This window comes from Sparus aurata, chromosome 11 (assembly GCF_900880675.1).
Source record: "Sparus aurata chromosome 11, fSpaAur1.1, whole genome shotgun sequence".
NCBI classification, from domain to species: domain Eukaryota; kingdom Metazoa; phylum Chordata; class Actinopteri; order Spariformes; family Sparidae; genus Sparus; species Sparus aurata.
In genome coordinates this window covers 25,880,616-25,906,615 of record NC_044197.1, presented here as the reverse complement: position 1 = coordinate 25,906,615, position 26,000 = coordinate 25,880,616, and the positions used below count along the sequence as shown (strand labels likewise).

The following is a 26,000-nucleotide window of genomic DNA, read 5'->3' as shown; positions in this document are numbered from 1 at the left end:
TGCATTATTTACAGTGTGCCTCAAGCTGCCTCGATGCAGCGGAAGCGTATTACTTGTAGGGGTGAACACACAGAATGATCACCCGAGCCTGCAGTTCCTCTGAGCCACACAGATCTGATCTGATGTTTTGGTTTACACTATACCTGTTCTCAGCTACTGTCATCACATAGCTCTGATAAAAATCTGTTAATTGATACTCGATTAAAAGGAAGAGTCACCGCTGTCTACCTTGTTCTTATCTATAAATCTGCTGTCAAATTTTCCCTCAATGTTACAGAATCACTTTGTTAATTATCCTTCAGGCCTTCCTTAAATATTCTGAGTAGATGAACAACATTTCCTCATACCTAAAATGATAAATAGGTCGATTGCCATTTATTCCCAGAGCAACATTTATGAATGCTGGGCAGCACCTGTGACAGGTGTGTCGGAACTTTGTGGTCACGTGGTGAGCATTGTGAAAAGGCCACATTTTGGTTTGATTTAGGTGCAACTGCATGGTTCCGCTTAGGAAAGGAACATAGTTTTGATTAAAATAAGTAATATGTAACTGGATTCAAGTTAAGTACGCTATGTAATTAAAAATTAGTCAACCCTGATCTTTGGCTTCACACAGGACGTGAACAGCAGCCGTCGGCGTGAAAGAGTGTGTTAGACACATCCACCTACCCCAATTCACATACAGATTTTGTCGCTCTTATACGATGTCACCTGACATGCTCCTTTGCTTCTGTCTTATTCACTACTACCACCAGAGGTTGCTGGTATGGGATGAAAAAAAAAGAAAAAAGGCTGATTATCTGGGCTGCAGATAAATCCTGGCGTGCCAATAATAATCCAACAATCAGCCGTCAGCAAACAGCCCCTAGTATCAACGGTGGGAAACTGCTCCTTTCAGCTGATGCTGAGTTATCACTTTACTGTCCCAACCCATCCTCGTCCCTGCCATCTGCCCCAAGACATGCAGCTGAAGCATCCTGGAACATATGGAGGGAGGGAGGGAAGGAGGAAGAGCGAGGGAGGGAGATGGAGGGAAGTGGCCCTATTGTTTTCAGGGTCACCTCGCTTTTCCTTTCAGAGCCACCAGAGGTCTGCTCTCTACCCTCAGGCTGTGCGTCTTAAATAAACAAACCTCCTTGTCCACACAAACTGTATCTTGTCTGATTACCTCCCACATCTGAAAAGGGCTGAGAGGAGGGTTTATGTCTTCGATAAACAGAGCGGGGTGTGGCACCTGGCAGGCGCAGCACAAGAAGAGGCGAACGCCACACAAAGCAGACATGAACAAGATTATTTGATTACCCACTGGAACCATATCTACACAAACACTACATCTATTTGCAAAAAAAGCCGGTCGGACTGGTTTCAATTTCAAACACATACTGACATATTACTCATAAGTCACCTCTTCCTGGTTTGCCTCGGACCAGGTCTGCCGTGCCATTGGTCAGAGAGCAGCACCAGTAGGCGGGAGGGAGCGCACCTTGGTTACAAAGTTACCCATTAACTTGTCCTTCTGGGCAGAGCACGCCTCGTTCAACCTTTGCTCAACATTACTCCATTTTACGGACAAAGCAGATGAAAATGAAGCGCAGGCCGACGTGAAAGTTGAACGCAGACAGACAGCAGGTGAAGCAGCTGAAGCTGGAGGAAACTACACACACAGGTGATCAGGTAAGACTGAAAACACAGCAGGTCCCATGAAGGAGGCAGCTTTGACAGTGTCGTCTACAGACTGTTACTTAAAGATCATATGACTGTTTCTATTTGCCTACTGGGTTTTGGCTTATCTTGTAAACTGATAACGCAATAATTATCAAATCAGAGAAATGTCACAATGTACATAAAAATGCACCTGAAAATGAGTTAAAAATGTAAAAAAAAACGGTTGAAATTTAAGTATCACTTCAGGTTTTGACCAAAAAGGAGACCAGTAAAATCTATTTGACCGACTCATTATCATTCTGGGCATAGCAGCAATAGAAATTCAAAAATGTTAATACAGAAAAGCGACACAGCCACAGCCACAGTATTTTTATTTAGCAGGTTGCTGGACTGTTTCCTGCACCTGCTGCATGCCGGCCTCTTGCTGTTTTCACCCAAAACAGTGACCTCCATTAGCAGCTCGCTTGTTTACTATCTTTCCACTTTCTAGGAAGCAGATCTACACTTTTTTATGCAATAAAGGAAGCTGGTGCTAAAGCTCATCTTTACATATCAAGTGTCACACTTTGTGGTCAGGTTGCGGGTGCTGTGCGGTGTGTTGTTTTATCAGTTTAAGGTTAGCGTTTGCTCGTTGTGTCCCTGTGGTTTTTCTCTGTTGACACTGCCATTATGCCAGATCTGAAAGGCAGAAAACCAAACACGACAATGTAGGCCACTTCACCCGAGCCACGATGACCCTGCTTCAATTCAACTTAAAGGGGAAAAAAACAAAGAGTACAATAGGTTAATCATTATTCAGAGATGCGGTTTTCTGTGAGCTTGACTTACAGTGTGTGCGTTAAATAATCGCGCTCATAAACAATGTCTCTGCCGGCTGTTTTTTAACTCACTGCGCTCACCAGACCGTATGCCATTATCCTTGACAAACAATGGCCCAGCCTGACTCCTCCACACATTTTCAAAGCGGGACAAAAACACAGATCTTGGCAGCGGGATAAGAGGCGGAGAGGGAGGATTTCTGTGTGTTGCTCTGTGGATTGTTGGGGCGAGGGTCAGCTGAAGGACGGCTCTTTGATTTTCTCTCAGTATCTACGATTGGCTGAGCTGGAGAGAGAGAGAGAGATGTTTGCTTAGTCAAGTCTGATTCGGATTATATGAAGTCAATACATTAAGTGTAAGCAGTTTGTCAAAAGGCATGTGGTTAACATTAACTTTTTTATCAGTGGATGTATTTTTTGTTTCATTCAAATTAAGCTCCATGGTGGAAGAGGAACTCTTTTGCATAAGGACTCAGTCGTGCAGCGATGAATGATCTGTGACTTCTTGTTTCATTGTGCTTTCATTATAGATTTCTCTGAGTTCTGAGTTTTTGGAAAGTTCAAGGGACGGGCATTGCAAATTAGCTTAGGCTTTAAATGCTGTGGTGTGTGCCATCAGTTTGTCCCCACACAAATAACCATCGAATAAATCAAATAAAAAGGTAAAAGTGCTTTTAAAGTACAGAAATATCATCAGTAAAGTCTACTTAAAGTATCAAAAGTAGTTATTGACTAATATATCATCATGTTTTACATTCAAATGTTGTATAATACTGATGCATCAGTGCATAAATAGCATTTTACACTTTTAGCTAACATGGTCGTAGCCAGGAGGATCGGAGGTCATGATACCAAGTAAACCCCCCACCTCAGAGGATTTTTACCAGGCACTTGACATTGAGCGTCTTAGTTAATCACTTGTTATTATTCAATTACTGTAATTTTTCCACATTTCCAAACCTAAACACATCTAAAGCTTTCGATTTAGCCCTCTCCACTATGTTGGGAATTCAATTCAGATGTAAAAAAACCACAGAATCTTCATTTGACTCTTTCACTGGTTAATTATGAGAGGCTCTCTGTAACAATTTGTAGTAACTAACACATATTGATCATATTTTTTTTTGTCTATATTTGAGCGGATTGAAAATAAAAAAATCAAGAAACATTTGTTTAAGTATTTGCTGGACTTTGGATTTCTTTGTGAAGGACTAGGGTTGGATGACTGTATGCACGTTTTCAAGCGCCTCTCTCTGGTCGAAGTGAAGCTTTTAATAGAGTTTTAACAACATTAAACACAGTTCAGCAGTCAAGTCTTGTGATTCTTGACCCAGGGTCCAAGCCTTTTCTAACAGGTCACAGGAAATCTGATCATCATTAACATTTTAAACGTAACATTTTTCGAAGGGCACACAAGCCAAAACAGGCTGAGAAACACTGCTCCATGTAAAAGTAAAAGGCACAGTGTTCACCTCTGAGACGTGATGAAACTTGCACTCAAAATGGACTTCAGCACAGCACTTGAATGGATTAACTTATTTTCCACCACTGCATGAGTTGACATCCCAGCCAGCGTAATCAAATTTCCAACCATAAAATTGCTTACGGTTACATTTGTCTGTTCAAAGGGACGTGACGGCGCTCCATGAGCAGAACCAAATTCTGATGTTAATTCAGTTTGACGACAGAAAGGACATTTTCACATCCTCTGGCCGTCATTACTGTCTGTAAACTAACACCCAGCTCACAATTGGGGGCACTGGAACAAAGAACGACTGAAGAAAAACTGACTTCTCTCTTTGAGAATAATAATATTCAAACACGCTGTGCAGACAAAGATGCAAATGTAGCCGCTTCCGCATGCACGTTCACGCGCAAACAGAAAAAGCAGAACTCACAAACACTGCCACATCTGACACACACAGACACGAAAAAACACACACACACACACACTGGCTCCCAGGCTTCTCTCCTGTAGCTCCCAGTCCTGTGCTGCTTGGCTGGCGTGTATATTTTGTTGTGCTGCCTGTGTGAGGACAGAACAGGAAGAGATAAAAGCAGCCCTGTCGGTGTGTTTACCGCCAACACTGCTGAAGAGAATAGCTGGAGAAGACGAAAAGGAAGAGGCCCTAATGGCTGGCGCTGAGCAGCCGGGGCCCTCTCGCTGTGAAAAATCACCTGAGCGCCAGGAGCGAGCGAGCAAGAGAGAGAGAGAGAGAGAGAGAGAGAGAGAGAGAGAGAGAGAGAGAGAGAGAGAGATACATAATTTTTAATCTGGACACAATGCAACAACCACATTTCAGAGAAAGGAAGAAGATGTGGATGAGATTCTATATACATTTTACACATTTTCAGGAATGGTTAACCATCATTTCAGAGGTGTGGGTCCAACAGAATTGCAGCCTCGTGGAAGCTCCGTTTGGGATTTTATTTCCCAATCTACCCAGCTGCAGCATTCAACTCAGTGAACACAAAACGGTGTATTTTAACAGGAAGATCTCTGCCAGGCTCATCCCAGGTTAAAGTAGACTATCAGTTTAGAGGAGTAGCCGACTATGTGATTTGCAAGGCCTCATTAGATTAATGTCAGGCTTTCAGCAACTATGTAATAAAAAAAAAATGCATTATTTCCAGAAAAGCTATTTCTTTTATAACACGTGTACACGCGACCCATACTGCTGGTAAGTTCCGCATTTTAGTCGGAACCTCTGTTTCTGTTCAGTGCAAACCAGCCTTCGAAAATGCGCGCGCAAATGCAAGTACAGGGCTTAAAATGAAAACATAAATGAAAGCTTGATTTAAAAGTAGCCGACCTGTAACCCTCATGATTGGATGTAACGTTTTGATGGTGTTCGTTTCGAATTATATTAACTGTGAATACAGCCTTTATGATAAAAAAAACACTTGATAATGATCAACAAAGACAAAACTTCACTGGCTTCACCCTCACAATTTTACTGTATACATACGCAGAGCCGACCTGCAGACTCTGCATGCAAATAGAGGGCACATTTGCAAAAAGCTGTACACAAAGATCCTCTCTCTTTCAAACAATCTCTCTTTCATACAGTTTCTCTGGACGTCTGGACAGCAAGTGAAAGTGTAGAGTACTTACAGCCATGATAATTTAATGTATTTATTTGCTTTAATTAAGGTAATAGTACCATATTAGGGGGGATATATACTTATTTGTTTTCCTGTGGAGATTTATGTGGGAGGATCAGCACTTCACGTGTTTGAACTGTGAATGTAAAGTTACAGCCAGCAGGCAGTTAGCTTAGCTTAGCACAAAGACTGGAAACAGGGGGGGACAGCTAGCCTGGCTCCGTATGGCCATTACAAAATCCACCTACCAGTACCTGTTACCTCACTGATTACTGCCACCACGGAGTCTTGTTTTCACCGTGGCTGGTTTCTTCATTTGCTGGTTGGTCGCTTCGTCACCAGGATTACACAAAAACTACTGAACAGATTTCCACAAAACTCAGATACAGGATGGGTCTAGGCCCAGAAAAGACCCTACTCACTTTTTGGTGAGGACCCGGATAATGGGACGGATCCAGGATTTGAACATTTGCAAGATAGGGCGTTAGGGTTAGGGTTCCTAAGGGAACAATGCATGAATTTTGATGAAAAAAACCTGATGTATTTAGGTAGCTGGAATCTATGAGCGAGTACAATTTGATAAATAGATTTTGTGAGTTAAATGGTGAATCAGATATGGATGGGGTAAAAAATTGAGTGATGCAGGGCTTTGAAGTTCGACATTGGATTAGGCTTGATCTAATTCAAGGGGTCTTTGGCAGAAGTACACGCTCTACTGAATGCCATTCTAGTTACTAACACAGACTCCGGGAAGCTGCTGATTACTAGGAAACGTACCAAAAAGATACTGTGGTAATTACAGATTGGTATCTTCAACAGAGCCAGGGTTTCAGCGAAGGGACGCTAACTGGCTGCTAGCTCCGCCTTAGAACGGTCTCCTCACCTAACGCTCTGACAAAAAAAACCAAAAAGGTGTATTTCCCGAGAGGTTGGCGTTTTCGCTTCAAAATCAAATATTGGTTACATCTAATGGCATTTTACATCTCCATTTCCTTTCTGTGTTGACCCAACTTGAAGCTCGGTGCGACTCATACAGAAGGTAAAGGGGTCGCTCGTGCATCTGTATGAGACACTGAGGGGCGTGGCAGAACCAAACATGTCTAGTCGTTTTTTTTTTTTGTTGTTTTTTTTTTTTTAAATCAAATTGTCCTTTGAGAATCATTATGTGTTTACCTCCTGTATTGTGGGAAGCTGTGACACATGCTGTACACAGTCCGACTCTCACACACACAAAAACACACACATTAGCGACTTCACCGGTGTTCTGTGTCAGCTAGACTCACGGAGGAAGGTCCTACGCTATGTGGGACTTCCTGTTTGCGACACACTTTTCCTGTTGTGGATGATATCCTCCTGAGCTCCTGACAGCTTGTACTCAATTATGATTTGTGGAGACACAGGCAGAGTCTCTCTCTCTCTCTCTCTTTTTATGATGACACTCTCGCTCTTCATACATACTAAGTGAAATATTTAGGTCATTTGATTGTTCTAGTCTTTTTGTGTGGCTCCGTCGTGAAATATGCATCCGCTGGCCCAAAGAGCCCAAAAAGAATTCAAAGCCGTAATGCACGTGGGATGTAGGAGCGCTGCAGTTTACTCAGTCTACACCCATTAAAGAGCTGCTTTTCTTTCCTTTGAAGGGGGGAGTGCACAAATTAAAAAAGAGTCACGCTGGTTTAGTTCACTGTTCCTCTTTCACGCTTTCTTTTAGAGCCTCGTGGGACTGCAGCAGGAGGAACCTGGCCCACAGCTCAGCTCACAAACAGGATGATAACGCTGCCGCCACCTTTCACTTGATTCTGAACCGAGGCCTCCCCCTGTCACTCAACCTTGCCACCTAGTGGAGCTCTGAAGGTTCAACTCGCTCCTGGTCAACAGAGATCCTTCAGACAGCTACCTCCCTCATCTGGGGAGATGCCTGCCCTGCAACTGTTCCCTCAGATCCCGTTTATCTGATCCCTGCTGACGACAGTACAACACTAACCAGCTTAGGCACAAACGTCCCTTTCAGATAAAGGAATTAAAAGCTCCTCTCCAGCTGAAGTTTTGCATATCTGCTGGATCCTGTAGAAAGAGAGGCTACCCAAAAAACAGTTCTTTCACGGACATTATGTGTGATATACACCCACGATACATGGATACATGCTAGAGTTAATGAAAGAGACGGGTCTCATCCAGCAAGAGGCACACTGAGCCACACAGGAGACGTCACACCCCGTAAGAGACCACACAGACAAAAGCAAAGCCAGATGGAACCAGCAGCAAATGGCTCGGGTTTTACAGCTGCGCCAACAGCGGCACAAAATGGTAAGAATTCAGAGGAAATAAACTAAGCCGAGACATTTAGGTGCTTTCCACGATGATGAGAATGATCAAACCACGGGGCGGCTTCGCGACCACAAAAGATTAATGTGGGATGTGGTTTACTTCCTCTCTTGCAGCCACCTTGACGAAGCCGTCGGGCTCATATACCTCTCACAACTGGGAGTTCCTGGTGGCCGTCCTCGGCACAGCCATCTCCGTCTCCATCATCATCGCCATTCTGGCCAAATGCCAGGTGGTCCGCCGTTACCTGGCCAGCTACAGGCACACACGGCTGAGGGAGACAGACGCCGTCAGCCAGTGTGACTCATCAGGTTTGTTAAAAAAATCCCTAATGTGACAAACCTCAGTTACTAATGCACAGTAGGAAGAAATGCCTCTTTGACCCGGTGCACACCCTGTTTCTCTCAGCTTTGGAAACGGTGAGCTGCACTGATGATGATCATAAACCTTTAGGAGTGATGAGAATCCAAAAAACCCCCCAAAATAAAAATGGCACTCTTCATTTGTTTTTCGCTGCAACCAGCAGCTCTATAGATCACTCTGTCAGTCTGTCAGTACACAGACATTTTTCCAGCCCTTCCACAGCCACAGTTTGGCCCTAGGAGGCTGACATTTTGAATGGGTGTCAAGTGTGTGTTACAGCGTGTGTGTCTAAACACTGTGGCTACAAGTGGGGTGTGGCAACTTCCAAATGGATTCACTGACTTGCACAAGATTTTCTGGAAAGATCTGTGGTGAGTCAAAGAACAGCTGATAAGCTGTTCATGCCAATTGGATAAACAGGACGCAGCAGTGTAGGCCTCCGACTAAAAGGTGCATAACTTTAAAACAGATTCACCTGGCACGACCCGACGTTGTAGAAAGACACTCACAAACCATTCTGCCACGTCAAGTTACAGAACTCATGAAGCGATTGTCGTACACTCCTGTGTGTGTTGGTCCGTCAGTTCATCGGCCCACAGAATGCCTGGCTGTGTCCCCACTATCACAACCGCAACTTTCTAACAACGAGGCTGTAATTTGCTGTGATGATCACAGCGTTTTGCTCATGTTTCTAAACCTCTATCCCCATGGTGATGCATTGGATATTTTACACTAATATTAAGTCTGGAATCAAAGTTAGAATGCAGAATAAAAAAACAGAAATAAAAAGCTGTGTCCTTGTTGCCATAGTGTGTTCAGTGACCGCTAAAATCTACGCTAATCCATATTCTTATATCAACAAACGACTAAGCATAGTCAAAGTCGGTTGGTGTCAAAAAAGAGTTTGATCACCTGGTTCTTCGGCTATTCTTGGCTCAGTGGAGCATTTTAGTGTTTTTCAGCTCATTGTTTTAGTTTTTAAATCGATATACACTCCCTGCCAAGCACCAAATGACAGACAGAGCAGGAAAATTAGCAATCTAGCTCTGTGTGCAAACAAGGAACAGCTCTTGCCTTTAAAACGATAAAAGGTGATGTCAATGGCATGCTGCTGCCAGGTGACAAAACACCAAACAGTATCAGCGAGGGTGTGGCCAACATCAATCATCATACATGACACAGTAACTCATGTTCACAGATTTTTACACAACGTGACACTGTCCACGAAAAGAGAAACGCACATCAACAGTCAAATCTGAAGCTGTTAAAAGGAAATATTACATTTTATGTTCAAAATATTTGTTCTCTCGCTTTATGAGCTGAGGGAGACAGGCACTGTCAGCCAGTGTGACGCATCAGGCGTTGTTTCTGGCCTGTTAAACATTCCTTCATATCACATCAGTCTATTCTCAACCAAACACGACAATCTCTCACGGTCCAAAACTAACGAGGGATGTTCAAAAACGTAACAAATGTGCAGGGATTAACGTCATTGTTCTTAAAGACATGCTCTCTGCCTTTGAGCTGACAGAACAATAATCATTAAATAATCATTAAAAGCTCATCTGGGAGCAATATTAGTGTCAAACTTCATCTGATCACACAAATCCACTTCGTCAGTCACTGTTAGGGCAGCTGCAGGCTGTACACCAGTGTAACCTCACAGCTTCCAATCTCCTGTGTGACGCACTTCTGAACACCATCCCCACGGTCAGTCAGAATGACATCTACTGTAGCACTGTTGCAATGAATGTGGACTCATGTGTCTCTGTGATGTACTGATCCCAGGCCTGGAGGTGGAATTTGCCATGCACGGGACTCGTGGGAATAACCTTCACTGCATGCCTCCCGTGAGCGAGGAAGACGATGACGGCTTCATCGAGGACAACTACATCCCGGCCAGCGAGAGAGCGAGGGCTGAGAGAGCGGCGGAGAACATGGAGGACACGGAGGACACGGAGGATGAGATGGATGAAATTGAGTTCTCCATCGCCTAACAGGGCAGCATCTCTCTCTCTCTCTCTCTCTCCCTACACCTCCACCGCCGTGCAAAACCACCGATTCCACTCCAACATTTTCTTTGTTTTTACGTTCGTGTGTGGAAGAGACACGTTGTCGATCACAAAACGGGTACTTGGGACACATTTTAAGTTCAGGGAAGCATAGAAAATCTCATGCACAGTATGACAAGGTGCTTTATCAGTGCAGTGGTTCTCAATGTGCAATCTGAAGATCCTTAAGAGAGAATTTCAAAATGTATTATACAATATATCGTGCCTTATTTGAAAGTATATTTGATAACAGTAACAGAATAAGTGTTGTTTCTCAGTTATAAGTGATAATCAAAGGAATCAGAGTTTGTCTTGAAACAAAGAGTGAAAAAGAGATTAAAGTGTCTTCTGTAAATACGAACATTTGCCAAGTTTTGGCTTTTTTTTTTGTCTGGGCTGATTTGTTTATTGATTATTTGATTTGACAGCACGGGAGGTATGCAAAATACCTCAGTACGATTTAAACCAATAACAACAGTTGTGCTGAATATAAACAGGAAACGTTTCTTCTTTGCACTGTCATGTTTTGTCAATGATGCGACTGTGCAGATACAGTATGCATGGGTGTAAAACATGACTGACGTCCAGTCCGGCCTTTCTACAGAGCTCTCAGTGGCATCAGCAAGATAAGGACTCTGTGATGCTCTGCGAACATCAGAGCTCTTGGACAGATCAATAGCTTTACAAGAGGCAAAAAAGCCGCGAGGGAAATATCAAGGTAATATCTGTGCAACTGTGTCGTTCCAGCATCACTGTGTATTAAGATTTTTTTTTTTTCTTTTTCTCAGGCTCAGTCCAATGTGTGTTATAAAGGTCTTCAGATGTTCTCAGAACAGGTACGCCTGCTGCTACATTATAAATGTAGGCTGGTTTAATTATAGTAAAAGCATTAGCCTACTTGTAACTAGTTACTTTCCACTTAACTGCTATTTTTAGAGGATTAACAATAGACTGGGGCTGTGCATTCAGACAGCACTGCTCCATCTACATTCTGTAAAATTGTGACCTCAATAAAAAAAAAAATAAAAAATTATGAAACAGTGTCACCTGGATTGTCTGAATGGGTCGACAATCTTATTCTAAATCCAAACTTCTGAGGACTGGTCTGTCTCTCCAGCAGTTGGTGTTGATTGAATCGCCACACTCCCCTTCCTCCTCAGACTTTACAGCAGCGGCCTCAGCAGCAGTAATTAAGCCTGACACAGTGTCTCGAGAAGAGGCCTGGAGCCTCTGAGAGCGTCCAGCTGATGAGAGCGGTCTGACAGGTCTGTGTGAGGCTGTCAGGCGAGGCTGCTACCCGGAAACACAGCGCGTAAACTCCACATCGAGGAGCCGGAGCGAAACCGGAACAATGTGGCGATGCTGCTTTCAAAATAAAACAAGCCTACAGAATTTTCATTTGGCAGCTCTTGAAGACGTGGACGCAAATTTGAACAAACGAATACCCCTCAGCCCACTTAATTTGAATGAGGATTATGTTTGAAATATACCACACCATATTGGTGTAAACCAATACTACACCACAATTGGATGTTATTATTGTGCTTGATTTCTTAACAAATGAATACGTGTTTTTAGACCCTTTACATAAGTAAAAGTAGCAAAACAGCAACATAAAAATATTCCATTCCATTCCAAGTCCAAGTTCTGTGTTCAAGTTCAGAGGTAACATCAGCAAAATGTATATAAAAAAAATGGAAGTACTTATGTAGACTGGCCCCTTTCAAAAAGTTTTACAATTAGGTTATACATCATATTTGAAACTGAATAATATGTTTGTTACTTTTAATTGTCAAGGCTGAACTAGTTTTACCCACTTCGCATGCAGGTTGTTGCAATAATGTAGCAATTTTTTGATATTTAACAAAAACACTCATACAGTATATGTTTTGGTTTAACATGTTTAATATGAAATGTAACTGCAGGTGTGTTTTGTTTGTCTGGTTTAATCCACCCACTATGTCGAGTTGACCGATTCTGGATATGGAAGTTGACAGTTACTATTTTCAGATTATTGCAGTATGAGAGTGAGAGTAGGTAAGTAGAGTGAAAAGTATGATGATGAATTCACTTCAGTAAAAGTAGCAATGACTGTAAAATACTGTATTACAAATAAAAGTCCTGCATTCACAGTGCACAAAATGTACTTTATATTATTACTTTTTAAAGTGAGGGCTGTCAAAACAAGTATTTTGACACAATTGCTGTGCTCAATGTTACATACAGAACAATTTACAGGAGGATAGTAGTAGACATACAAAGAGGGTCAATAAACTAAAAATGTGTATAGACTAATATGTATATTGTAAACAAAAAGACAACAATGTACCAACAACAGTAGGGCCAATAAGTTGTGCCGTGGTTCTATATAAGCATGAATACATATATTCTATATATACAGTAAATACAGGTTTACATTTACCAATATGGTTCATCAATCAAAGTTTATTCGTACAACACGTTTTACAGAAGTGAGTACACTTCAAAGTGCTGAATCAAAAGTAGGCTGTGTTTACCTAGAATATTAACATATGTTTGAATGTTTTAGGTGGTCAAGGTGGAGTATATTGTACATTTTTTAAACAATGTAAATCTATCTATTATAAAGTCTATATATATGTTTTATATATGTCATATCAGTTATGTAAATGTTCTGCTGCCTATGATCCGACCATGTGTTTTGTAGGCCCCTATGTGATGACATAGCTGTGAAATAAACCTCTGCTGCAATATTTCAACCCCTAAAAAGAAAAGGAAGTAAAAGTTATAAGTAGGTTAGCATGGAATGGGCCTATAGTCAAGTTAAGTTCACATGCCTAAAAAAACAAGTCAAATACAGTTAGTTACTCCAGTCCAGCCATCTGTAGTTCTGGGTTCAGTGAAATAAATCCCAGCTGGCTGACGGCCGGAAGTCGTGTCTGTTCCACTGCAGCCAGCTTGACGCTCCGCTCCGGAAAAGCAGCGAGCTGCAGCTGAACGCACCAACCGAAGAGAGTGGAGGAGAGGAGGAAGGAGGATGATGGGAGCGGATATCAGTCCTCTCAAGTGACCCATATCTTACAGTAGACCCAGATATTAACCAGGCTGCTTCTTCTTCTCGAGGATTTTACTCTCCACCAAGATGTCGGCGTCGGCGATATTTATCCTGGACCTGAAGGGAAAGGTAAGTTTGAGGCGACTTGTTGTTGGAGGGGGGAAGTTGACGCGAGCGGAGCACCTGCTACAAGAGCGCGCTCGCTAATAGAAAGTACAGAAACGTCACCACATGTAAGGGCTGTTTTTTTTTTTTTCATTTTCTGAAACAACTGTACATTTATGCTCCACGATACTCCAATGTGCCGGCAGAGACAGGCTGACTTCCTACAGGTTGAGCGCAGTGAGCCTCATGTAACAGAGCAGTCAGGAAGAGAGGCTCAACTTGCCAAACTCGTTTCTCCAATGTTGAGTGTACACAGAGGGCTTGTTCTTGTGCAGCGATGCAGCCTGCTGCACTGTGGCTCATGTGTCCTGTTTCAAAGTTTAAAAGTCTACCCAAAGGTTATCCCATTATAGTTCTTTTATTTATTTATTTTTTATTTTTATTTTTAAAAAGGCACATTTAAAGGGAACACTGTGTAGTTTTGGAGAAGAAATTCAAACTCAGAATTCTAGTATTTACAATATTAATGAGGTAATACAAATACGAAATTCTATTTACGGATTAAACAAGCTGCTGTCAGAGGAAGATAAGGTCCCGGGAACACTGTTTGAAGCTAGAAAGGTGGCAGGGTCCGCCACATATAAACAAAGCAAAACAGTATGAAATTGTGTTGTGTCCTTCAAGGTCAGTTTGTTTATTCAGTCATGAACCGACGAGAATGTGTTGATTGATTTTGTCAATGAAGATCTCGTTCTTCTGATTCAAATTTCTTCCCCAAAACTACGCATTGCGCCTTTAATGTAAAAGAAAATGCTGTCAGACACTGACAAAATTGCGTCCGCACACGTGGTTGACATACATCAGAAGTGCACTGTGAGGGACAAAACCATGTCTAAAACACTTGTATGCTTTGTGTTTTGGAGCTTCAGTTAACGAGTAACTTGACAGAATTTGAACTAATAACAGTAATACATGTGAAAGCGAAGTGCCAAGCATTAAGCTTACTTGATCCTCGAATGTGAGGATTTGAAAAATTGCTTGTTATGCTTGATCAACAGTCCAGAGCTCAGAGATGTTCAGTTCAGCCGTCAGAAGCATAATAAAAGCAGCTAATATTTACATTTGAGAGGGTGGAACCACTTACTGTGTTTGCATTTTTACTCATTTATTATCCGTCAAAATGAGTGTGTAGTTATTTTTTTTTACCACGTCGTGCAAGCCTTACTTTTGTGCGATTGGTCAGACAAGACAAGCAATAAAAAGACCTTAGGATTATTATTCTTAACAGCACATTTGAATAATTGTCTGACATTTACTATGTAGCCCAAATGATTAATGGAGAAACTAATTGCCAGTTTAATTAATAACAAATTAGTCCCCAAATAGTATCCAGAAATGACTGTGTCTTTTTAAAAATATTCTCTAAAATGCTTTTTAGTCATGTATGGGATGAATAAAAGATGACACAGAATTTTCACCCTTTTTTCGTCAGGTTTTACATCTAAACCTCACAGGGTTCATTTATCTGAGGGCAGGAAAAGGAATTGCTGAGGAAGCCTTATATGCTTCACAATACCCATTAGGGAATTTAAGGGATCAGTCCCTCATAGCCCGGGTGTCTGATTGTACAGATTAAAGGTTCTCTCTTCTCTCTCTTCCCCTATCCACCCATCCCTGCCTCGAGGCAAGTCAGTAGCTCTTCACCTTCAGTCGCTTCGCTCTCTCTGCCCTGATCACGCGAGGTCCTCCGTCCTTTACAGCAGTCAAAGTGGAAAGATCAGCTGTTGTGTTAAACGTCCTTGAGACTGGAGTGCGGGGTATGGTAAAAAAATAAATAAATAGAAATGACACCACGGTTAAAAACAAATGTTTAAGCAACCCCAAACCAGCCACTCCAGTAGACACACTTCTAGACACAGTTTACGTCACAGGAGCCGGTCTCCACCTCTGCCCTTTATCCCTCCACCCTCTCAGCTGTAGCTCCTGGGCACTCGACCGCACACTGCTGGCTGCTGGGACCGGCTCTGTAGACTGAAATGTCAGACTATTGAAATCAGCGTGGCATCATTTGCTCCCAGTGCCTCCCCTGCAGAATTTTTGAAAAGGGAACATGTTAAAGCAGAAGTTTCGGGTCGTGATGAGCGGCAGCGCGTTTCCTCTTCGCAGTGGAAGTTCCAGAAGTGATGCGGCTCTTACTTTTCTACTTTGACTTTATTCGTTTGAAATAAAGGGAACAGTGCATATTCATCGACATTAGAGTGTCAGTGTGCCAGATTTAGCCAAGACAGACTCGTTTTCATCAGTTCAATCAAATGAACAAACTTTGCTACAGACATTACGTAGACGAGCATACATATATACAATAAAAGATCAGGTTTTAACGGCGGAGAATAGTAGACGCAAGTGTCTTACAAAGAGACAGCGAAATATAAAGTTAGACATAAGATTTCAATCGGTTTATTCTTAATCTTTTTCCCGTTTCTTGGGATGCCCTAACACATCTTCACAACCAGAAGCTTGCTCTAAGATTTGGTACATGTATTTGTGGTCCCCAGAGGATAAATCCTGATGACTTGATCTCCTGAAACTAGAGGTTCCACCAGCCTTATCCGTGCTCTGCATTTATGGCTAATTAGCAAATGTTAGCTTGCCTGCCAAGCTGCCGAACATGGGAAACGTACTATATAACGTGCGACACTTTTTTCTACCTTCATGGTAAACATAATACACGCTAGACACCAGCTTTTTGACATTACTGTGGACGTGAACATGCTGATGTTAGCACTCAGCTGGAAAAAGAGGCTCTGTGAGGATACACAATGTTAAATGGTTCCAATTGACAGACCAGCTCCGAGGCGTCTTTTTGCACTCTTGCGTTCGCTTCAATGTGCCATTATTTCACCCACAAGTCAGCTTCTGTTGACTCCCAACAGCTGTGTCACTCTAAAATATCATCATTATCCTGTAGTGTTTTCTCTCCGAGCGATTATAGACGTTTATTTTTCGGATTCACGCTGTGAACGTTTGCCAAACTGTCAGTGAGCGATGCAAACTGAAGATAGCTTTGTGGAGTTCTTCTCTGTTTCTGTATGCCCTCCAGGCAGTGATACACTCTGGTGAGGTTTTTTTTTTCTTGTTGCTATTTGCCTTTAGAGGTCAGGAGCGAGTGGTTCCTATTGATTTCACACATGGTTAACAGCCGCTGATTGCCTTGCGTGTCCCAGTAACAAGCTTCCCCTAAACCCATGGAATGACTATCCCTTATCCATTTTCTAGTTTTTATGCTTTAGGAGAAAATATTTTTTTGTTATTTCACTGCAATCCAGGCAAAGTATCAAAAAAGGTTGTTCTTTTGTACTCTTAACCATCAGTAATGGCTCACCACAATAAGAAACCATTAGAGAATATGTCTTTTTTTCTACTGCAAAGCTTTTTAACTGTAATTTCTTGATATGTCCCTTTGCACTACTTGCCATATTCACTGTAATGGATGGATGTAGATGTAATGGTATTTGCAATAGATATTACCTACCAGAATATGTTTTTACCAGACAGTACAGTGTCTTGAGTTGAGGGTAACACACACAGTAGAATTTAATGAGACCTGGATTATTAAGTAGCTGCGTTCTGCTTTGGGGCATGAAATGTGCTAACTGTTTGTGTGAGGTGTTGTGTTTGATGCGTTCTGCCTCTGCTCAAGTATCTGATGTCTTCCTTTTGGCTTAACTGACACACATTCGAACTGACATGACATGACAGTGATATGTTGACTCTTAAATATCCTTAAGGTGGAACATAAGCTATTCTAAAATCATCATTGTGACTGTAGCTGCCAGCCTCATGAGGCGTGTATAGTCAAAGGACGAGTCCCCTAGCATCTCTCTGTGCTTTTACCCTCGCATCAGGTAATCAGCTGTAGGGTTGGCTGAAGTAAAGTCAAGAAAAGTTATGTGTCAACCTGGTCATCACAAATGTGTTAAATCTAATCTCAGAGAAGTACTGGAACATTGTAATAATGCCACGTCATGATTCATCTATGTATCGTCGTGAGCAGAAATTAACGGTTTTCTGTACAACACATTTCTGTGAGTGTTCAGCCCAGTCGTCGCCTGGATGCAATGTTGCCAGTTAAATAAAATCTCAGGAAACATTTTTGACATTTTTTTATGAGGTGCACCATGACGTCCCTCTCGGTGCACGTATACTTTGCCTTGAGAAGTGTTGTAAGTATCAGAGTTTAAGACATGCGCCTGAATGCAGCATGAAGTCTCTCTGAGTGTGTCATACTTTGGTTCAGGCAGACAGCAGAGGAGAAAAGAATACATTCATCTATGAAGATAAACAACACCAACGTCCTGTAGCGTTTTGTTGTTTTAAACTTTTTTGATTTATCAGTGGCTCGTTTTTTTTTTCTTCAAACTTGTCTTTACTTTATACAACCACCATTTCTCAAAGCCAAAGGTATTGTTTTCAAATTGTGTATTATGTCTGGACAACATTCCAAAACCCAAAGATATTCCAATGAAACAAAACAGAGAACAGCAGCTAGTCCTCGCAATCTGGGAATCTTGAAATTATAAGCAAATATTTGCCATTTTCCTTGATGGATAAATGGGACACACCATGTCTGTAAATCCGGGCTGATTGCGTGTATGTGTTCTGCATGAGAAAGTACCCTTCATGTAAATCTGCTGATCTTGTTTATGTCCTCAAGACAAACCTCAGATGGAATAACCAGTAGTGATAATAATGGCTGGCCAGAATTTGCAGTTCAGAGCATTTTTGCCTGTATGTTTTTCAATCAGAGATCTTTTCCACAGCTACAGAGTGAATCTCTGCATACTTTTCCGTGGGCCTTCAGCCCCGCATCAAAGATCTCATTCCCTCCCTCTGCTGACCTCTGAACTCCTCGCTCTGTGGTTTCAGTCTCCTCTCACACAAGCTGAGCAGTGGCCTGTTCATATATCTCTCCCCCCCGCCCAAGATTACTTTACTTTCCTGGCATTTCCTTTTTTTCATTTCTTATTTCCTCCTGCCTTTGTTGTATCTGCCCCTGTGCGACCCCTGCGCTACACACTCCTCTATTAAAGTCGGGGGGTAGCTTTGTGTGCGCGCGTGTGTGTGTGTCTCATCTAGATCCCTCAAGCGTTGAAGCTTTGATCTCTTTCTTCACTTCGCTCTGTGTGTCCAGACTCTTGCAAGACTGCTGACTCATCTTGTTCTGAATGTGTGTGTGTGTCTGTGTGTGTATGTGTGAAATGTTATAACAGCCACAGTTGTGACCACGTCGGTAAATGTCAAGACAACAGCTGATACTGTTCTCGTCTGAGTCACAGTCCCTGATATTGATCAACCCAAAATCTGTTGAAAATGTTTTAGATGTACAAAAGTGATGCAGTTCTGTGATACAAACGTGTACGTTTCTGTCAATTTTAGTAAATGCTGTCATCTCTTTAAAGCCCAGGCCAACCCCCCCACCCCCCCCCCCCCCACCCCCCCAACGAGCCCTGTTTGCAGAGTAACTTGAGTTTCTGGGCCATCTTTTTGTTGTTTTGACATGTGTTGTTCTCGTACTGTCAGTGCATCCGCAATGGAGTTTGTTTGCAGAAAGTGATTCTGATGTGTGTCATCATGGCAGAATATGGTCCTGGATACACCTTTTGTACCTGGAACTGCCACACAAGTGGTTAAGAGTCGTGTGGTTATATGTCTGTCTGTGAGCACATTTTTGTCAGTGCTGTAGCATGGCCACCTGAAGCAGGGGCATAGACCACCCCAAATTATGCCCCTGGCCCACATTTGTGGTCCTGGTGGCACCTTTTGTGGCAGGAACTATCACAGAAGTGTGTACTTAACAAGGTGTTTGTGTGTCTGTCTGACTGTCACTGTGGCAAAATCACAACCATGAAAGATACTGTCACAAAACTTCACAGGATTGTGCTATTATATATTAATGTAGTAATCTGTACTGACTAGTCGCTGGTCAGAATGTCAATGTATTGACAGACGTTGCAGCTGTTGTGATTGCTAGTATGGCTAAAAATGACTGCACAAATGGATGTTTTTTTTTATAGAATAAGAGACATTTACTTTTATTCTGTAGCTGACAAGGGGGAAGAATCACAACAACAGCATTAAAACAGCGAAGATGCTATTAAACTGTATGCACCTTAGACCATTAGGGCCCAGTGAAACTGCATGTCCTCTTTCAGTTAACACGTGAACGTTGAATAAATGGATAAGTTACGTTTGCGTACCCTTTTTTTTGCTATAATTTCAAACCTGATAATCACTTGAGTGAGCAAACTCGGTGGAGTCTGTATAAGCTCTTGCTTCATGTTGAGAAGCTGGTCATTCATCATTCATATTCAGAGATTTGAGTTTTAAACACAATTTGCACATTTGCTGCAGAGGTGGGCCTGGAAAAATGCTGTCATTTCCATCCATAAAAAGAGGGTTTGTAGTCAGCCAGAGGTTCTTAAAGAAACCTGGCTGCTCAGCGCTGGTATCTCCACTAAAAGCTATGCATATGTAATTACTGGGCAGTGCCTCTATAATAACCTCTTCTCTTTATATATATTTTACTCTTTCCTTTTTATGAATCCAGGTGCTAATCTGCCGCAACTACATGGGTAATATGGACATGAATGAGATTGACCACTTCATGCCCATCCTGATGAAGCGGGAGGAAGAGGCGGAGATGACACCCATGGTCAGCCACGGCTCCTCACACTTCCTGTGGATCAAACACAGCAACCTTTACTGTATCCATTTAAGTTCGTGTCTCAATACTGGGGTCCTTTGTGTCTGCCGAAAACCGAGCCTTTATTGTCCTGATTGGAGTTTGAATCTGAATCTCTTCACTATTTTTTTTTTCCCCAGCATAAATACAGTAAATTCTCAGCATCTGTTCATAGACCTTAATAGCGTCTTCCATTAGCTGTCTCAGCACCATAGGAAGTCCTGTTCATCAGGTCTCTGCAGCCCCTCAGCCTCTGTTTCATCGCACCACGTTTCACAGCCAGTTGAAAAATTTAACACAGTTTTCGCTGTGATGTGTTATGCACTGTATACCCTCCTTTCCTAATGCGAGATTGGGCAGTCGAACTTCCTTACACATTATTAATTCAGCATAGCAGTCGTGAGTAAGTGGTATTCCCACTGCACCACATTAGACAACTGAGCGGCTTTACCTCCCTGTGGCCATGTTCTCAATTGCTAGGGAGTGTGATGCGTTCTGCTAACTTTGTATGTCATTGCATTCATCTCGTAACCACCCACAGTATCCCAGTGATCTTCACCACATGTCTCCTTCTTGCACAGTTCTGGTTTCATAACAATTTGCAGGTTTATAAACCCGTACACTCTGCCTGTCACCTGTAGACGTATAGTGGTTTCTTAACAGTCCCCTCCTCAGTGGTGGCGATGACTAAGAAGAATGCCAACGCTGCTCTGGTCTACTCCTTTCTTTACAAAATTGTGCAGGTGCGTCTGTTTCCTGACAGTCCAAATATTTAACATCTTTCCACTTGCTACTTGTGTTTAGAACATGTTATCACCCACTTAGCCTGTTTGAATTGTTGTCAAGTGATAATGTGCAGTTTCAACAGTTATCTAAAACTATGTGAGACAAAATTATTTCACCAATCACTGTAAGCTTTTTCAGTCATTGCGATTTGATTATCGCCACACAAATTGGGGTGCAGCTACACCTTTTATTTCATTGGCTGTTTTGTCGCTGCATTTATCCATTTGATGCTGCGTCTGCCAGTGAAATAGGCTTTTGCTTCTTTTGTAAAGCCTGTAGATAGAATGAATTTACCTGTTTCCTAGCAATACACAATGCAAAACCGTGAAAGTACTGCCAAACAATATGCGTGTCATTTATCTCCTGTAATATAATGTGTGTGTATGTGTGGAACTGCTTCTGCCTGGTTGTTGTAGGTATTTAAGGAATATTTTAAGGAGCTCGAGGAGGAGAGCATCCGTGACAACTTTGTGACAGTCTACGAGCTGATGGACGAAGTGATGGACTTCGGTTTCCCTCAGACAACAGACAGCAAGATCCTACAAGAGTAAGAAAACTGTTACACAACCTTCATGCAGGACTGTTGCCTCCATACAAGGACTGCATGGATTGCCATGTGAGACGGGATAATAAAAGAGCTAATTTTGTCTTGATACCCCTTTTGATATGAAAAGTGAAGCAGTCACACTTAGGGCTTGGTGTTGTGTCAGTGACAGTGATACCAATAGAGTACTTTGATTCCTTTTTTATCTACTTTGAAAGGGCAACTACTGTAAGGTTGTTAAATATATTTTAAGTTAGCGGGTAACCCATAACAGATTATGAAACTAAGCACTAGAGACTGCCCAAAATGATGTTTGTTTAAAAAAAAATTCCAAATTAGATTTAAACAGTATTTTAGCCTCTCATTCAGGAGACACTTCTCTCTCTTGGGTTAGGGTTAGCAATTCACAAATATTTTTTTACTCGCACAATAAAAATTAGAATTGTGCATACTCTTTGGCGATTAGACCACATCATGATGTCATCAATTTAAAGGGGGGAATGGAGCCAATGCATGGTATGGTACAACCCTCAATGGAGTCTTCGGTAAAGAAAATGGCAGTGATCTGAATTATATGGTGATGCGCAGGTTTTGTGTGAGCTCAGACCTGAGGCGCTGGAGGTGACTGGGGTGAAGGGAGGTTGCAAAATGACAACTGACCGCAGCAGAGAGGAGAACACATTTAAAGTTTGGCAGCAACAATATGATTGGCCTGAGAGATCTTGGCCTAATCTTGTTGGTTAAACTGAAAGAGTATAGAACAAGCTAAGTTCAAGAATTTAAGCTAAGTTCAATTATCTTACCTGAAATAGTTGCAGCGTCGTGTCCTCTTGAGGAGAAGATGACACTGGTGCCGAAGAAGCCCTTGGCCTTGCAGACATGGTGCAGCTGTCCAAACTAAAGTTTCCACAATGCTCGATGATGTGCTTTAATGTTAAATGTCTTCTCAGTTATTCATGAAATTATACTTTTTTTTGCCATGTGCCGCATGCATGTAATATAGCCGCACTTCCAAATGTTTTGATGGCATCTCAGCAATCTGAACTCATAAACATTGTGCTTGACTGTATGGTTTGTAGTTGCTGCAGTAGTGGGCCAATCACGTGTTGTATGAAATTAAAAGTCATTTTTTTATATTTTACAAAACTTTGATCAATTATGTGTGTTGGCACTGTGTTCTGGCAATTTAAGTATGATGTTAATCAGGTTGATAAAGTTTAGAGTTACGAACTCTCAAAGGCCATAATTTAGCACTCCAGTCTGATTTTAATGCAACCATTTTAGCTCAAGCAGTGCCTGTTTTATCCATCAGGGAACAAAATTCAAGTTTGTTTTCAGTGAGTTAAAAGCTTCGTATTTCATCCTGTAAGCGGTCAGAAGAGATGGGAATAAGAGAACATGATGATCCTGTTTGAAGTGCCTATGGCTTATTTGTTAATTCATTCAACATAGTACAGCTGGTGGCTAAAGCTATAATGACTGGCAGAACTTTATTCAGTGAGTGAAATGAGTTGGAGCCACTATTCTTCTCAGGGTCGACAAGTGTTTTGTGTTCACATTGTACACAGAGTTGTTTTCCCACTTCCCTCCTCATGGCTCCTCGGGGAGGCACTTGTTTCCACTGAAAAGCTCAGCGCTCACTGTACAGTACCATAGAAACACGAGTTCTTCAGCTTTGCTTCCAGTGAATGGAGTGATATAAAAGTTAATAACAAACGTTCAGATGTGCATGACACATTGTTTTTGGTGATTGGTGTGATTGAAGTGTAATGTTGTGTGCTGTTTTTGCTTTTGCTGAGGCTTGGCTGAATGTGTATGTGTGTGTGTGTGTGTCTGTGTGTGTATGTGTATGTGTACAGTATGTGTGTTTGGTGTCTGAATAGGGCTGATAATTACCAGGCTCCTATTGGCACTCAAACACAATGACACCGTCAGCTGGACACACTCGAGACGATCAGACAGAAAAGCCCTGCTCTTCTCTTCTCCAAGGAGACACACAAAAGTGTCATTTCTCCCTTGTGCATACACACACACACACACACACACACACACACGCACACGCACACGCACACACACACACACACACACACACACACGCACACGCACACGCACACACACACACACACACACACACACACACACACTCCCTCAGACAGTGAACACACACATTCACTGTGTCTCTCTGTCTGCAGGCTGTTCCAGTTCTCTGACCTTTTCATGCCTTGAGCACCACAAAAATGCTTCTTTTCCCTTACATTAAAACACATACTAATGTCTGTGTGTGTGTGTGTGTGTGTGTGTGTGTGTGTGTGTGTGTGTATGGCAAGAGACTGAGCACGTGAGAGATACATATGCATGTTCATGTGTATGTCTTAGTAGAAACCTTCATGCGCGTGTGTGTTTGTTATGATTGCTATTGTTATGCTAATCTGTCAGTCTGCTGCCAACCCCCGCTTCCAGATCCTTTCATTAGCATTTCTGAGGAGAATCAGGGCAAAACAGAAACAAACAGCAAAGCAACAAAACAACCCAACATCGACCCCAAGCCCACTTGTCACCGCCTTTCATCTCTCAGCCCTTTCAAATTGTTGTATGTGTCAACATGCATTCGAGACCCACTAGGTGGGAGGAACTGGGACAGAAAACTAAAGTGGGGGAAAATGCCGCCTCAATCCGTCAATCAATCTGAAATGTGTTTATATAGCACTTTCTGTTGCTGACATTGGAAATTTACAGTAGAAATGAAAACAAGACCCTTGAGTTTTGTGTTTGTGTTTCCCATTTGTTCTTTAAAGGTTCTTATTGGCTTCACTTGACACTTGGCCCATGCCTGAACAGTTCCTGTAACTCAATTTAGAACTGTCACAGTCACTATATTAATAATAATGTGTCAACATTATCTCACCTCTCTCACAGCGTCGTTTTCAGCCTCAGCAGACAGCTGCTTGAATGTATACTACTTGATCAGCTCCAAACCACACACAGACACAGTTAACGGGGCAAATACAGGACTAAAAGAGACTGAATATTGGCTTTACAGTTGCCAGGTTGACAAGTGATTATGTTCCATTGTTCTGGATGTGTAAATAAGCAACTGTCTGCTACCAAAGCGGCCATATCATCTTAAGAGGTGTTGACAGTAGAAGGAGAAAGCAACAACAAGAAGAAGATAATGGCTAGTCGGTTGTCCATAATCCTTTTTTTGCTCAGCATAGTGGCAGAGAAGCATAATATTTTGCCCTAGTAAACCTAATAGGCTCGATATCTTCTGCGGCTCGAACACAAGCATGTAGTCCGCCATTGTTGTTGTCGTCATCGATGCGCAAAGTATGCGAACTCGCTGTCCACACGTGAACGCAAGGGCAGCGTTTTTCAGGCACTGGGTTCACAGGATTCATTTTTGGATGATCGGCCAAAACGATGCAAAACATGTGCGTTTACACACAGAAGCTTTTCCATGTAGATGGCCCCTTAGTCATTTTAATGCCAGAGCCTGTCCCCTCATGTGAGAACTATTTGGCGACTATTTCGCAGGGTTAAGGACCACCAGAGACAGTTCTGATTGGTTTAAACAAATATAAAACCATCTTTCTCCCCTATACCAGAATGAAGCTTGGTACAGCTAGACATTTTTCCAGCACTAACACAGTGCTATGTGTCTGGAAATTTAAAGAGACAAGAGAAGGACAAACAATCAATCAATGATACCGAGGGATCAATTTAACTGAAAAGTGCAAACTTCATCAACTTCGTCAGCTCTGTCAGTCATGTAGCCCAACATCACAAATGTACCTGTATGGGCTCTAGAATCATTACACCCTCTCTCTGTCTCTGTCTCTATGTTAGTGCGACTAACTCATTTTTGCAGTTTTGGTTGCCAGAAGCACGGTGCAATCTGGAAATGAGTCTGGGGCAAGATAGAGACATTATTAATACCCACGCTGTTGACTTGTGCACGACCACACGCAGCCCATCTCTGAAATTAGAAACTGCATATGGAACACACATACCGTTCCTGCTGCTTTATTTAGTCTACCAATAGGAAAGACCTCATACATGCACGTACACATGACACATCAAACCAGAGATTGGTGGTTAGATATATTGCCAAAATTAACTCAAATTTAACTGCGCCACATTGTCTGCTTTAACACAGTTTTATCTGTGGCACCACTCCTACCCCCACACCGTTACAGACAGATTTTCAGGGGGCTGCATAATTTCCATGCAGATACAGCCCCCGAAATCATATTCTAAGTTACGAGAATGGCATTGTTAATGTGTTTGCATGATGGCTGACATTGCAGTTCCCATCTTTTTTTTTGTGAAAGAGGAGTGTGAGGACAGCAGATTTGCATGGGACATTGGGTCACTCCCTGGGGGAAATACTCCGGCCCTCTAGGAGAGACAAACAGGTGAGGGGCAACTTAAAATAAGAAAGGGGTCAGAGGAAAGTACACGG

The 26,000-nt window shown here is 42.2% G+C and overlaps 2 protein-coding genes across 3 annotated transcripts in view; both read left to right on the top strand.

Moving 5' to 3' along the window:
• The first annotated feature begins 1,463 nt into the window (after positions 1-1,463).
• Positions 1,464-11,360, top strand: c11h1orf210 (chromosome 11 C1orf210 homolog). 2 transcript variants are annotated; one of them, XM_030432267.1, is made up of 4 exons: positions 1,464-1,674; positions 7,300-7,895; positions 8,030-8,224; positions 10,065-11,360. In XM_030432267.1, exons 2-4 carry the CDS (start codon positions 7,838-7,840, stop codon positions 10,271-10,273), a joined length of 462 nt encoding a protein of 153 aa, XP_030288127.1. In that variant the 5' UTR covers positions 1,464-1,674; positions 7,300-7,837; the 3' UTR covers positions 10,274-11,360. The 2 variants fall into 2 exon arrangements, with proteins under 2 accessions (XP_030288127.1, XP_030288128.1); XM_030432268.1 differs by having other exon boundaries at positions 1,529-1,666.
• A 1,925-nt stretch (positions 11,361-13,285) lies between these two features.
• ap1m3 (adaptor related protein complex 1 subunit mu 3) overlaps positions 13,286-26,000 on the top strand; it is a 34,725-nt gene continuing 22,010 nt past the window's right edge. The window contains exons 1-4 of the mRNA XM_030434285.1: positions 13,286-13,490; positions 20,074-20,230; positions 20,884-20,951; positions 21,411-21,541. Of these exons, the coding sequence (XP_030290145.1) occupies positions 13,449-13,490; positions 20,074-20,230; positions 20,884-20,951; positions 21,411-21,541 (398 nt within the window). The 5' untranslated portion in view covers positions 13,286-13,448. The remainder of the gene's footprint in view (positions 13,491-20,073; positions 20,231-20,883; positions 20,952-21,410; positions 21,542-26,000) is intronic.